General features: G+C 36.4%; 1 protein-coding gene across 2 annotated transcripts in view; it reads left to right on the forward strand.

Annotated features, from left to right (window-relative positions):
• SH3BGRL (SH3 domain binding glutamate rich protein like) overlaps nucleotides 1-13,959 on the forward strand; it is a 117,318-nt gene that overhangs the window by 93,783 nt on the left and 9,576 nt on the right. For both annotated transcript variants that reach the window (XM_045994467.1, XM_045994469.1), the window contains one exon: nucleotides 10,920-11,105. In XM_045994467.1, coding sequence (XP_045850423.1) covers nucleotides 10,920-11,105 — 186 coding nt within the window. The remainder of the gene's footprint in view (nucleotides 1-10,919; nucleotides 11,106-13,959) is intronic.

The following is a 13,959-nucleotide window of genomic DNA, read 5'->3' on the forward strand; positions in this document are numbered from 1 at the left end:
GGTATTTTTTCCTAGTATGCAATGGTGGTACAACATTCACATATCAATCAATGTGATAGATCACATCAATAAAAGAAAATACGAAATCCATATGATCATTTTAATAGAAACATAAAAAGCATTTGTCAAAGTAAAACATGCATTCATGATAAAAACCCTTAACACACTAGGTTTAGAGGGAGCATACCTCAACATACTAAAGTGCATATATGAAAAATCTATGGTGAACATCATACTCAATGGTGAAAAGCTAAGAACTTTTCCTCTAAGATCAGGAACAGGACAAGGATGACCACTCTCACCACTTTTATTCAACATAGAACTGGAAGTCCAAGCAACAACAGATAACAAAAAGAAATAAGAGTAATCCAAATTGGCAAGGAAGATGCAAAACTTCCACTCTTTTCAGATGCCTACTATATATAGAAAACCCTAAAGTCTCCACCAAAATGATATTAGATTTCCTAAATCAATTCAATAGTCACAAGTTACAAAATCAACATACAAAAATCTGCTCTATTTCTATACACTAATAATAAAACAGCAGAAAGAGAAATTAAGGAATTAATCCCAATTACAATTGCACCAAAAACAATAAAATATCTAGGAATAAACCTAAGCAAAGAGGTGAAAAACCTGTTTTCTGAAAACTATAAAACATTGGTGAAAGTAATTGAAGAGGACACAAGGAAATGGAAAGACAATCCATGCTCATTGATTAGATGACCAAATATTATGAAAATGTCTATACTACCCAAAGCAACCTACACATTTAATACAATCCCTATCAAAATGCCAACAACATTTTTCTCAGAGCTAGAAAAAAAATAATCCAAAACTTGTATGGAACCACAAAAGATCTCGAATGGCCAATGCAATCTTGAAAAATAAATGCTAAGTTGGAGGCATCACAATTCTGGGCTTCAAGTTATGTTAACAAAAGTGTAGTGATCATAACAGTAGGGGACCACCATAGAAATAGATACGTCAATCCATAGAACAGAATAGAAAATCCAAAAGTAAACCCACAATTATATCAGGAATTGTTCTTTTAAAGATTTTATTTATTTATTTGACAGACAGAGATCACAAGTAGGCAGAGAGGCAGGCAGAGAGAGAGAAGAGGAAGCAGGCTCCCTACCGAGCAGAGAGCCTGATGCAGGGCTCGATCCCAGCACCCTGGGATCATGACCTGAGCCGAAGGCAGAGGCTTTAACCCACTGAGCCACCCAGGTGCCCCTATCAGGAATTATTTTTTGACTAAGTAGCAAAAAAGATCTCATGGGATAGAGTCTCCTCAACAGTGTTATGAAAACTGGTCAGCTACATGTAAAATAGTGAAACTGGACCACTTTCTTATACCACACACAATAATAAATTCAAAATGAATTAAAGACCTAAATGTGAGAGCTGAAACTATAAAAATCCTAAAAGAGAGCACAGGCTACTGTATTTGACCTTGGATCTAGCAACATTTTTCTGGATATATATCCTCAGGTAAGGGAAACAAAGGTCAAAATAGACTATTGGGACCACATGAAAATAAAAAGCTGCTATGCAGTGAAGAAAACAATCAAGAAAACTAAAAGACATCCTACTAAATGGGAGCAGATATTTACAAATGGCATATCTGATAAAGGGTTAGTGTCTAAAATATATTAAAACAAACTAATACAACTCAATAGTCCCCCCAAAACAAATAATCAAATTAAAACATGGGCAGAAGACATGAACAGACATTTCTCCAAAGAAGACATATAGATGGAGTATGATGGAGGAGTAGGAGGACCCTGGGTTTGCACTGTCCTTTGAACACAGCTAGATAAGTATAAAATCATTTTGAACACACAAAAAATCAATCTGGGGACAGAGAGAGCAAGACTGCAAAGCTGGAGGTAGAAAAGCAGCCAGCCACATCATGGAAGTTAGGAGCTGCAGAGAGTTAATTTGGAAGAGAAAAGAACTGAAGGTGTTGCAAAGGGGAGAGAGCCCTGATCACAGAGACGGGGGGGGGGGGGGCAGGAGAGAGACAGAGAAATTGAAGACATGTACAGGGGATTACACAGGAAGATCTTTTCCCCAAAACCATTGATTGGGAAATAAGAGGGGCTGACCACTGCAAGTTTTTATGAGCTGCAGAGTGAGAAGTCTGAATTTTGGAGGTTTGTGCCATTGCCAGGGTGGTCCCAAGGAGGCTTGGCAGTGCTCCATTGGGGAAGGAGGGCAGAGATCCAGGAGTGGGCAACATCTTCTGAGGATCCCCTTGGCTGCCTGGGGAGAAATCTTTCCCCTGCATTTGGGAGAAGTAGCACAGCCTCTCCATGGGCAAAAGATCCAGCAGACACCAACATGTAGCCCTATTTACTGATGAAGGTAGAGAGACACCATCTGAGGACAGCAAACCTTGGTGGTGTGTTCTGACTATGCTTTACCATAAACTCCAAACTGCTGCATGGTTATGTGACCAATTTCCAAGACAAAGTGAGACCAGACTCAGTGCTGCGGTGCCCTCTCTCAGAGCAGTGCCAGTCGGTACCTGGCAGTTCTCCAAAATTTGGAGTTTTGAAACTCACCTGTGTGCCTGAGATGAAAAAAAGGAGTACTATGTGGCCTGGCAGACAGATAGATTGGACGTAGGCAGGGAGAAGGCAAGAATCTGATGAAGCCAGGGACACAAATAGGGTGATTCTTTGCTCTTCTGTGAGGGCCTCCTGAAAAGTGATGAGCACTGCTTTCCCGCTCTGAGGGAGAGAGTGGGATAACATCATGTTCCCATCCCCCCATCATTACTGACCCACCTCAGTGAACAAAACAGCACCACCCAGTGGAAGCTGCTGTCCCTTACACTAAGCCCCACCCTCGTGTGTCTCACAGGTGCATCTCTACTAGGGCAAGTGAGAATCAGCACAGCAGGCTCCTCCCCCAGAAGACCCTCACAAACACCTCACACACAAGTCTACTGATTATAGAGGGCTGCAAATCTTCAACTCTAGGGAAAATAGTATCTAACTTCTTTTAATAAGCAGACCAAACAGCAGACCCAGGATTTACCTTTTTAAAATTATTTATTTACTTACTTATTTACTTACTTATTTTTACCTCTTCTTAGTATAACCATTACTCTTAAGAGCGGGAACACAACAAGCTTTCCAATAATCATAGAAAAAAACAGTGATCCCGACAAAATGACAAGATGAAAAATTCGCCCCAAAGAAAGAGCAGGAGAAAGTCCCAGCTGGGATTTAATCAATACAGGTACAAGAAGTCTGAATCAGATTTTAAAACAATAATCATCAGGAAATTAGTGGGGCTTGAGAAAAGCATAGAAGACCTAGAAAATCCCTTTCTACAGACCTAAAAGAATTAAGGACTAGTCAAGCTGAAATAAAAAAAAAAAAAAAAAACTGCTATAACTGAGATGCAAAACAGAATGGATGCAATGACAATGAGAATAGATGAAACAAGGGAACAAATCAGTGAAAAAGAAGATAAAAATTATGGAAAATAATGAAGCTAAAAACAAGAAGAAAAGGAAGATATTGGATCATGAATATAGACTAAAGTAATTCAGTGACTCCTTAAAGTGTAATAATGACATTCATATTATAGGAGTCTTAAAAGAAGACTAAGAAAAGGAGCAGAAGGTTTGTTTAGCAAATTATAGCTAAAATGTTCCCTAGTCTAGAGAAGGATACAGACCTCAAATCCAAGAACCACAGAGAACTCCCAACAAATTCAATAAAAAAATGGTCATCACCGGGGCACCTGGGTGGCTCAGTGGGTTAAGCCTCTGCCTTCGGCCCAGGTCATGATCTCAGGGTCCTGGGATCAAGCCCCGCATTGGGCTTTCTGCTCAGCAGGGAGCCTGCTTCCTCCTCTCTCTCTGCCTGCCTCTCAGTCTACTTGTGATCTCTCTCTCTCTCAAATAAATAAATAAAATTAAAAAAAAAGGTCATCACCAAGAAATAGCATAGTCAAAATCACAAAATACACGGACAAGGAAAGAACCCTGAAAACATCAAGGAAAAAAGTCCTTAACCTACAAGGAAGGCAAATAAATTTAACAGCATATCTGTCCCCAGAAATTTGTCAGGCCAGAAGAGAATGGCATGATACATTCTACATGCTGAATGGGGAAAAATATGCAACCAGGAATACTTTATCCAGCAAGGCTGTCCTTCAGAATAGGAAAAATAAAGAGTTTCCCAAATAAACAAAAAACTAAAGGAGTTCATGACTACTAAACCAACCTTACAAGAAATTTTGAACGAGACTCTATGAACAGTGAAAAAAGACCATAGGCAACAAAGACTAGAAAGGAACAGAGAACATCAACAGAAACGCCAACTTTACAGATAATGCAATGACACTAAATTCATATATATCAATAATCACTCTGAATATAAGTGGACTAAATGTTCCAATCAAAAGTCATAGTGTATAAGAATGGATTTTTTTAAAAGTCCAATCTATATAATGCTTACAAGAGATTCATTTTAGACCTAAAGATGCCTATAAATTGAAAGTGAGGGGATGAAGAATGATCAGTCATGCTAATGGATGCCAAAAGAAAGCTGGAGTACACATACTTAAATCTAGAAAAACTAGATTTTAAAGCAAAGCCTGTAATTAGAGATGTAGAAGGGCACTATATCATAATAATGGCGACTATCCAACTAGATGATTTAACAACTGTAAATATGCCCCCAATCTGAGAGCACACAAAATATGCATCAATTAATAATAAACATAAAAATACTTTTTGATAATAATGAAGTAATAGTAGGGAGACTTTAACATCCCACTTACATCAATAGATCAACTAACCAAAAAATCATTAAGAAACAATGGATTTGCATAACAAACTAGACCAGATGAACTTTTTCCTTTTTATTTATTTTGTAATTTTACTTTCTTTTTATTTAAATTCAATTAATTAGCCTATAGTGTATTTTTACTTTTAGAAATAAAGTTTAGTCATTCATCAGTTGGATATAACACCCAGTGCTAATTGCCCTCCTTAATGCTCATCACCCAGTTACCACATCCACCCACCCACCTCCTCTCCAGCAAACCTGTTTGTTTCCTATAGTTAAGAGTCTCTTATGGTTTGTCTCCCTCATTGATTTTAGACCAGATGAACTTAACAGATATATTCAAAACATTTCATTCTAAAGCAGAAAATTACACATTCTTTTCAATGGCACATGGAACATTCTCCAGACTAGATCACATAGTGGGTCAGAAATCAGCCCTCAACCATTACAAAAAGAGTAAGGCCTTACCATGCTTATTTTAAGACCACAACACAATGGAAATTGATGTTAACCACCAAAATAGGAAAAAAAAGAAAGAAATTGGAAAGACCTACAAATACATTGATATTAAAGAACATCCTATTAAAGAATGAATGGGTTAACCAGGAACTTAAAGAATATTTTTTTTAAATGGAAGTAAGTGAAAATGAAAATATGATAGTCCAAATCAGTTGGGATACAGCAAAGGTGGTACTAAGAGGGAAGTATATTACATTATAGGCCTACCTCAAGGAGCAAACAAGTTTCAAATATAAAACCTAACCTTACACCTACTAAAAGGATCTAGAAAAGGAATAGCAAATAAAGCCTAAAGCCAAAAGAAGAAGGGAAGTAATAAAGATCAGAGCAGAGATAAACAATATAGAAACAAACAAAAAAAACGCAGAACAGATCAACTCAACTAAGAGTTGATTCTTTGAAAGAATTAACAAAATTGATAAACCTCTAGCTAGACTTACCAAAAAGAAAATAGAAAGGACCCAAATAAGTAATATTGTGAGTGAAAGGGAGAGATCACAACAAAAAACACATAAATACAAACAATTATAGGAGAATATTATGAAAAATTATATGCCAACAAACTGGGCAACCTGAAAGAAGTGGACATAGTCCTACAAATCTGAAAACTACTGATACTGAAGCAGGAAGAAATGGAAAATCAGAACAGAGCTGTAACCAGCAAAGAAATTAAATCTGTAATCAAAAATCTTCCAGCAAACAGAAGTCCAGGGTCAGATGGCTTCTCAGGGGAATTCTACCAGACATTTAAAAAAGAATTAATAACTATTCTTCTCAAAATATTCCAAACAATAGAAATAGGAGGAAAACTTCCAAACTCATTCTATGAAGCCAGCATTACCCTGGTTCCAAACCCAAAGACCCCACTAAAAAGGAGAATGACAGAACAATACCCTGATGAACATGAATGCAAAAAAAAAAAAAAATTCTTAACAAGATATGAGCAAATGTAATCTAACTGTATATGAAGAGAATTATTTCTCATAATCAAGTCAGATTTATTCCTGGGCTGCAAGGATGGTTCAATGTTTGTAAATCAATCAACGCAATACACCACATTATTTAAAGAAAGGATAAGAACTGTATATGATCATCAAAATAGATGCAGAAAAAGCGTTTGGCCACATACAGCATCCATTCTTGATAAAAACCCTCAAAAGAGCAGTTATAGATGGAACATAACTCAACATCATAAAGGCCATATGCAAAAGAGCCACAGCTAATATCATCCCCAATGGGGGAAAACTGAGAGGTTTTTCTCTATTGTCAGAAACAAGACAGAGATGTCTACTCTCACCATTACTATTCAACTTAGTACTAGAAGTCTTAGCTTCAGCAATGAGAAAATAAAAAGAAATACAAGGCATCCAAATCAGCAAGAATGAAGCCAAACTTTGAGTCTTTGCAGAAGACATGATACACTCTATAGAAAACCCAAACAGTTCTACCAAATACTTTCTAGAAATGATATAGGAATTGTGTAATGTTACACATTAAAAAAAAAAAATCAATGTACAGAGCTCTGTTGTCATCTATACACCAACAACAAAGCAGCAGAAAAATAAATTGATCCCATTTATAATTGGGTCAAAAACAATAAGATACCTAGGAATAAACCTAACCAAATAGATAAAAGATGTGTAATCTTAAAACTATAGAACACTTATGAAAGAAATTGAAAAAGACACAGAGAAATGGAAAATAATTCCATGCTCATGGGTTGGGAGAATATTGTTAAAATGTTTACTTTAGCCAAATCAATCTACACATTTAATGCTATCCCTATCAGAGTACCAAGAGCATTTCTCACAGAGCTAAAAAAATTATCCTAATTTTTGTATGGAACCACAAAAGACGCCAAATAGTCAAAGCAATCCTGGAAAAGCAAAGCAAACCTGGAGGAACCATTATTCTGAATAAGCTATATTACAAAGTTGTAGTCTTCATGGCATTATGGCACTAGCACAAAAACAGGCACATAGACCAATGGAATACTGTAGAAAACCAAGAAATGGATCCACAACTATATGGTCAACTAATCTTCTACAGAGCAGAAAAGAATACCCAATGGAAAGAAGACAGTCTCTTCAACAAATGGTGTTGGAAAAACTGGACAGTAACATACAGAAGAATGAAACTGTACCACTTTCTTGCACCAGACACAAAAATATATTAAAATGGAAAAACTTCTGCACATGAAAAGAAACAATCAAAAAAAGAAACAAAACAAAACAAAACTAAAAGACAACCCATGGAATGGGAGAAGATATTTGCAAACAATATATTAGATCAGGGGGTAGTATCTATAAAGAACTTAACAAATTCAACACCCCCAAAATTAAAAAAGCAAATCAGTTAATAACTGCACTGAAGACATGAACAGATATTTCTCCAAAGAAGAAATACAAATGGCTAACAGACATGAAAAAATGCTTAAGATCGCTCTCATCATCAGAGAAATACAAATCAAAACCACAGTGAGATACTGTCTCATACTAGTCAGAATGGCTAAAATTAACAACTCAGGAAAAAACAGATGTTGGCAAGTATGTGGAGAAAGGAGAACCGTCTTACACTGTTGGTGGGAAGGCAAACTGGGGCAGGCACTCTGTGAAACAGTTCCCTAAAAAGTAAAAAAAAAAAAAAAAGAAAAAAAAAACTTACCCTATGACCCAGCAATTGCACTACTATGTATTTATCCAAAGGATACAAAAATTCAAAGAGGCATATGCAACCCAATCTTTATAGCAGCACTATCTACAATAGCCAAGAACATGGAAAATGCCGAGATATCCATCAACTGATCAATGCATAAAGAACTGATACACACACACACACACACACACGCACACACACACACACACACACACACACACACACACACACACACACAGGAATATTATTCTGCCATCAAAAAGAATGGAATCTTGCCATTTGCAACAGCATGGATGGAACTAGAGTTTATTATGCTAAGTGAAATAAGTCAGTCAGAGAGACAAATACTGTATGATTTCACTCATATGTGGAATTTAAGAAACAAAACAGATAAATATAGGGAGAAGGAAGGAAAAGAAAATAAGATAACGGTGGGGAGGCAAAGCATAAGATACCCTTAAATATGTGGAACAAACAGGGTTGCAGGAGAGGAAATAGGTAGGGGGTGGGGTAATTGGATAAGGGACATTAAGTATGGCACTTGAAGTAATGAGCACTGGATGTTATATGCAACTAATCAATCATTAAATTCTACTGAAATTAGTACTACACTATATGTGAACTAACTTGTATCCATTTTTTTAAAGTATTTATTGATTTTGCTGAGAGAGAGAGTGAGAGAGAGAGAATGCGCAGTGGGGAGGGACAAAGGGAGAGAGAGAGTCTTAAACCAACTCCGTGCTGAGTGTGGAGCCTGATGTAGGGCTTGATCTCATGACCCTGAGGTCATGACCTGAGCCAAAACCAAGAGTCAAATGCTTAATCAACTGTACCACCCAGGTGCCCCTGAACTAAATCAAATTTAAATAGAATATTGAAAGAAAAAAAGTGGTAGACCTAAATGAGAGATAGGAAGCCATCAAAATCCTAGAGGAGAACACAAGCAGTACCCTCTTTGACATTGGCCATAGCTACTTCTTACTAGACATGTTACTGGAGGCAAGGGAAACAAAAGCAAAAATTAACTCTTGGGACTTCATCAAAATAAAAAGCTTCTACATGGTGAAGGAGACAATCAACAAAACTAAAAGCAGCTTACCAAATGGGAGAAGATATGTGCAAGTGACATATCTGATAAAGGGTTAGTATCCAAAAACCTATAAAGAACTTAGTAAGTTCAACATCCAAAAAACAAATCATCTATTTTAAAAATGGGCAGAAAACATGAATAGTCATTTTTCCAATGAAAACATCCAGATGGTATGTTGAACATGAAATGATGCTCAACATCACTCATCATCAGGGAAATATAAATCAAAACCACAATAAGATACCACCTCACACGTGTCAGAATGACTGAAATAAACAACCTAGGAAACAACATATTTTAGCGAGGATGCAGAGAAAGGGGGACCCTCTTTCACTCCTGGTGGAATGCAAACTGGTTCAGCTATTTTGTAAACTTTATGGAGGTTTCTCAAAAAGTTAAAAATAGAAGTACCCTATGATCCAGCAAATTGTACTACTAGGTGTTTACCCAAAGGATACAAAAATACAGATTTCAAGGGGTACATGCACCTGATGTTTATATCAGCATTATCAATAATAGCTGAAATATGGAAAAAGCCCTATTGTCCATTAACTGATGAATGGATAAGGAAGATGTGGGATGTGTGTGTGTGCGTGTGTGTGTGTGTGTGTGTGTGTGTGTGTGTGTGTGTAATGGAATATTACTCAGCCATCAAAAGGAATGAGATCCTGCCATTTGTAATGATTCACCTGGATCAATCTAGTACCATGTTAAGAAAATAAGTTAGTTAGAAAAAGACAATTATGATTTCACTCATATGTGAAACTTAGGAAACAAAATAGATGGCTATATGGGAAGGGGGAAAAAAGAGGGGGAAGCAAACCATAAAAGACTCTAAAGGACAGAGAACAAACTGAGTGTTGGTGAAGGGAGCTGAGTAGGGTATGGGCTAAATGGATGATGGGTATTAAGGATAGCGCTTGTTATAATAAGCGCTGGGTGTTATATGTTAAGTGATGAATCAATGAATTGTATTCCTGAAACCAATATTACACTATATGTTAACTAACTAGAGGTCAATTAAAAATTGAAGTAAAAGAAAATAAAAGATATATAGATGGCCAATAGACACGTGAAAAAATGCTCCACATTACTTATCATCAGAAAAATGCAATTTATTTTATTTTTCTAAAAGATTTTATTTATTTGAGAGAGAGAGAGAGCAACACTGAAAGAGAGAGAAGAGTGTATGAGTAGGGGGAAGGGGTAGAGGGAGAAGGAGAAGCAGACTCCCTGCTATGCAGGGAGCCAGATGGGCTTGATCCTGGACCCTGAGATCATGACCAGAGCTAAAGACAAAAGTTTTAACTGACTGAGTCACTCAGGAACTCTGAGAAATGCAATTTAAAACCACATTGAGATATCATTTCATGCCTATCAGGTTGTCTAAAATGAAAAACACAAGAAACGAGTGTTGGTAAGGATGTGGAGAAAAGGAAACTCTCTCGTAGCATTGGTAGGAATGCAAATATGTGCACCTACTGCAGAAAACTGTGGAGTTTCCTCAAAATTTTATAAATAGAACTACCTTATGATCTAGTAATTGCACTACTGAGTATTTACTTCAAAAATACAAAAACACTAATTCAAAAGGATGCATACGCCCCCATGTTTATTATACCATTATATACAATAGCCAAATTATGAAAGCAGCCCACGTGTGCACTGTTAGATAAATGGATAAAAGTGTGATTCTATAAATAAATGAACATTATTCAGCTATAAAAAAGCAAAAATCCTCCTTGACACTTGCAAGGACATGGATGATAACATAATAAAAAAATTTGATAAATAAAATCTGTATATTCAACATAGTTTCTTTGTCCTTTGGGTTCTAGATTAAGAAGAAACAGCAAGATGTGCTTGGTTTTTTAGAAGCTAACAAAATAGGATTTGAAGAAAAAGACATTGCAGCCAATGAAGAGAATCGGAAGTGGATGAGAGAAAATGTACCTGAAAACAATCGACCAGCCACAGGATACCCTCTGCCACCTCAGATTTTCAATGAAAGCCAGTACCGTGGGGTAAGAAATCAATTTAAACTCTTGTTTTATCAAACGGATCACCTCAAATCCATCCTATCCTTTTCACCCCACCCCCAAATTTGCATAGAGCCATTTCTCCTGTTCATCTCTTCATCCATCCTAGGCAGCTGGGGTATTTCTACTAGGAAGCAAATGGATGAGTCATTCCCCCCAAAATGTCCTGTAAATGCATAAATACGACCTTGAATATATAGTTACCTTTCCGTTTCTTTTTTTATGATTTTATTTTAAAGTAATGTCTACAACCAACCTGTGGATTGAATTCATAACCCCAAGATCAAAAGTTGCATGCTTTATCAACCAAGCCAGCCAGGCAACCTGCCTTTCCACTTCATCTTATTTCTATCTAGAGCAATCGTGTTATCTCTGCTATGTCCATGAAGAAGGTTCTGAGAAATCAGCTGCTTATTTGGATTAAAAATAATTTAAAAGAGTAATATCTTACTTCCTACTTGAAGCCAGTAATACTTTTATTTTGGTATTATTAATGAAGTTTTAGAAAATGCTATGTTAGGTAAACTCATTGAGAAACAAGGAAAACAAAAATGTGCTTTTGCTTTGTGACTGGTGCTTTCAAGTATGCCATGTTTAGTCTTTATTTAAGCCATAGAGTAGTTTCCTTTAATCTTCTGTCACTGTATATTTAATATTTAACACTTTATTTTTAACAGCTTATGGCCTTTCTGGGTTCCATGGCAAGTACAATTTTTTTTTTTCTCTTACGGAGCTGGTTGAAAGTGAGGTTTGGAAAAATCACACACACCTCAAACAATTGGAGTGTGGTTATGAATCCATAGCTATGTGGTGAGTCAATACAGAAAGCATTTGTAAGGCTTACAGGAATTTCCAGTAAAGAACTGTTTGCATTGCTATGTCCTCAGAATTAACATGACTGGAGAATAAATGTATTAGAGTCAGCAATCCAAATATTCTAGTTTATAGGTTTCCATGGAAGTAAGAGGATACTTTTTGGTGGGGATCTTTTTTTGTGTGCCAATTCTGAAAATTAAGGGGAGGGAGCATGGGAAAAATGAGAATTTTATTGACACAAAATATTTTCTCTGTGAATTGAATTTTTTTATTTCCAAGGAGGGTCCTGAAGTTTTCATCTGTTGTTACTAACAGTACCAATGTGTAATGATGTACTCTGAAGATAAGAAAAAGGCAATTAGGCTATTCATTTAGATAGTGAAACCTCAATGCCTCTGTAATTGAAATTTCTGTAAATGCTGTATCCCACAAGCTGGAAGAGGCCTCAGAGGCCATCCAGCCCAATATAAGTCAGCATATATTTTCTTAACTTTTTTTGAAGTAGAAATTTTAATTCATTTGGCTTTAAAAACAAACACATTTTAGGTTATAAGGGTAACATTTCAGAAACCCCATTGATCAGGTTTATTTCTCCTTCAGAAACCACACTGTAAGGAAATGGAGTGTGTTATACAAATCAGGTATCCCTGAGAAATAGGGAGCTGGAAAGGAAAGGGCAGGAGATGAGACTCAACCAAATAAATATTTGTTAATGGAAGAAGAATCCAATTTTTATCTAATGCCTGCTGTGTATCAAGCACTAAGATAAGAGTTTAGTAAAAATAAAAATTAAGATTTTTCCCTATACAGACTCTTAGAGAGAAGGGTATATAATAACCATTCATAGAAAGCATATGATATGTCAGTTATTATACTACATACTTTATGTGTATTTTATTAGTTAGTTCCCATACTAATCCCATGAGGTAGGTGTTGTTATTCCTGTATTATGGATGAAAAAACTGAGGTCTAGAAGAAGGTTAACTGACTAGCTAAATCTGTTTTATTCTCAAGCTCTTACTTTTTCTGTTAAACTACTGTATATGTCATTTTCCTATTTATACAAAGATCTCATTTTCATTCTTTTCTTCCTACATTCTGTATTATGGTGTGGGAGATTACTGATCTCAGTAAATTATATTTCCCAGTCTCTATTGCTGACTGGCTACCTATTAGGCTTGGCCAATTAACAGGAGAATTGGTTGGAAGAATGGAGGACCGAAGAGAGGAAAAGCCAAGGTATTCACTTCCTTCCCGCTTCTGGAGGTGGCCATGGCAGTGGCTGTGTCTCCTTTGTGGTACTAGGTATCCCAGCTCCTGGTTTCTGTAATATCATCTTCTGCACTTCTTCCTTTAGCCCTATAACTGTGATAACACCTTCTTGCTGTTGCTAATCTTGGTGGTTGCCTTGCTATTTCCTATTTGCCTTTCATCAGTTCCTTTGTAAATAAATTCTTCATATCAAATTCCCGTGTTTAAAACATCTCAAGGTCTCTCAACCTTGGCACAACTGACATATTGGGTTGGATAATTCTTGTTGTTGGGGGCTGCCCTGTGCATTGTAGGACATTTAGCAGCATCCCAGCTTACATTTATGAGCACCAGTAACACCCTCACAGTTGTGAAAAACCAAAAGTATCTCCAGACTTTGCCAGATGTCCCAGGGTGGAGGGTGGAGGATTACATCCTACCACTGAACTATGGCTTAGGTTCTTATTTCTAGACTGGAAATAACCAATCTACTATGTAGATGAAGCTCTGTTATAGTAGGTACAACATTTGTAAGGATAATCTTGGTTCTGAAAAAGCTTCTGATATGTATATGAAGAACTGGAGCATTTTTTCATGATTAGTAACTTATATGATACCAATATATGGTAGAATACATTATGTATTAATCTTATTGAAATCTCAGAGGTGTAAACAAAATATCTTTTATTTTTTCAAGTGAATTCCTACAGAAGAAGCAGACTATGTCACAATTGGTTTTGTATACTCCTTGTAAATATTTTAAATTTACATT

The sequence above is a fragment of the Meles meles genome, chromosome X (genome assembly GCF_922984935.1).
Source record: "Meles meles chromosome X, mMelMel3.1 paternal haplotype, whole genome shotgun sequence".
Taxonomy (NCBI): Eukaryota; Metazoa; Chordata; class Mammalia; order Carnivora; family Mustelidae; genus Meles; species Meles meles.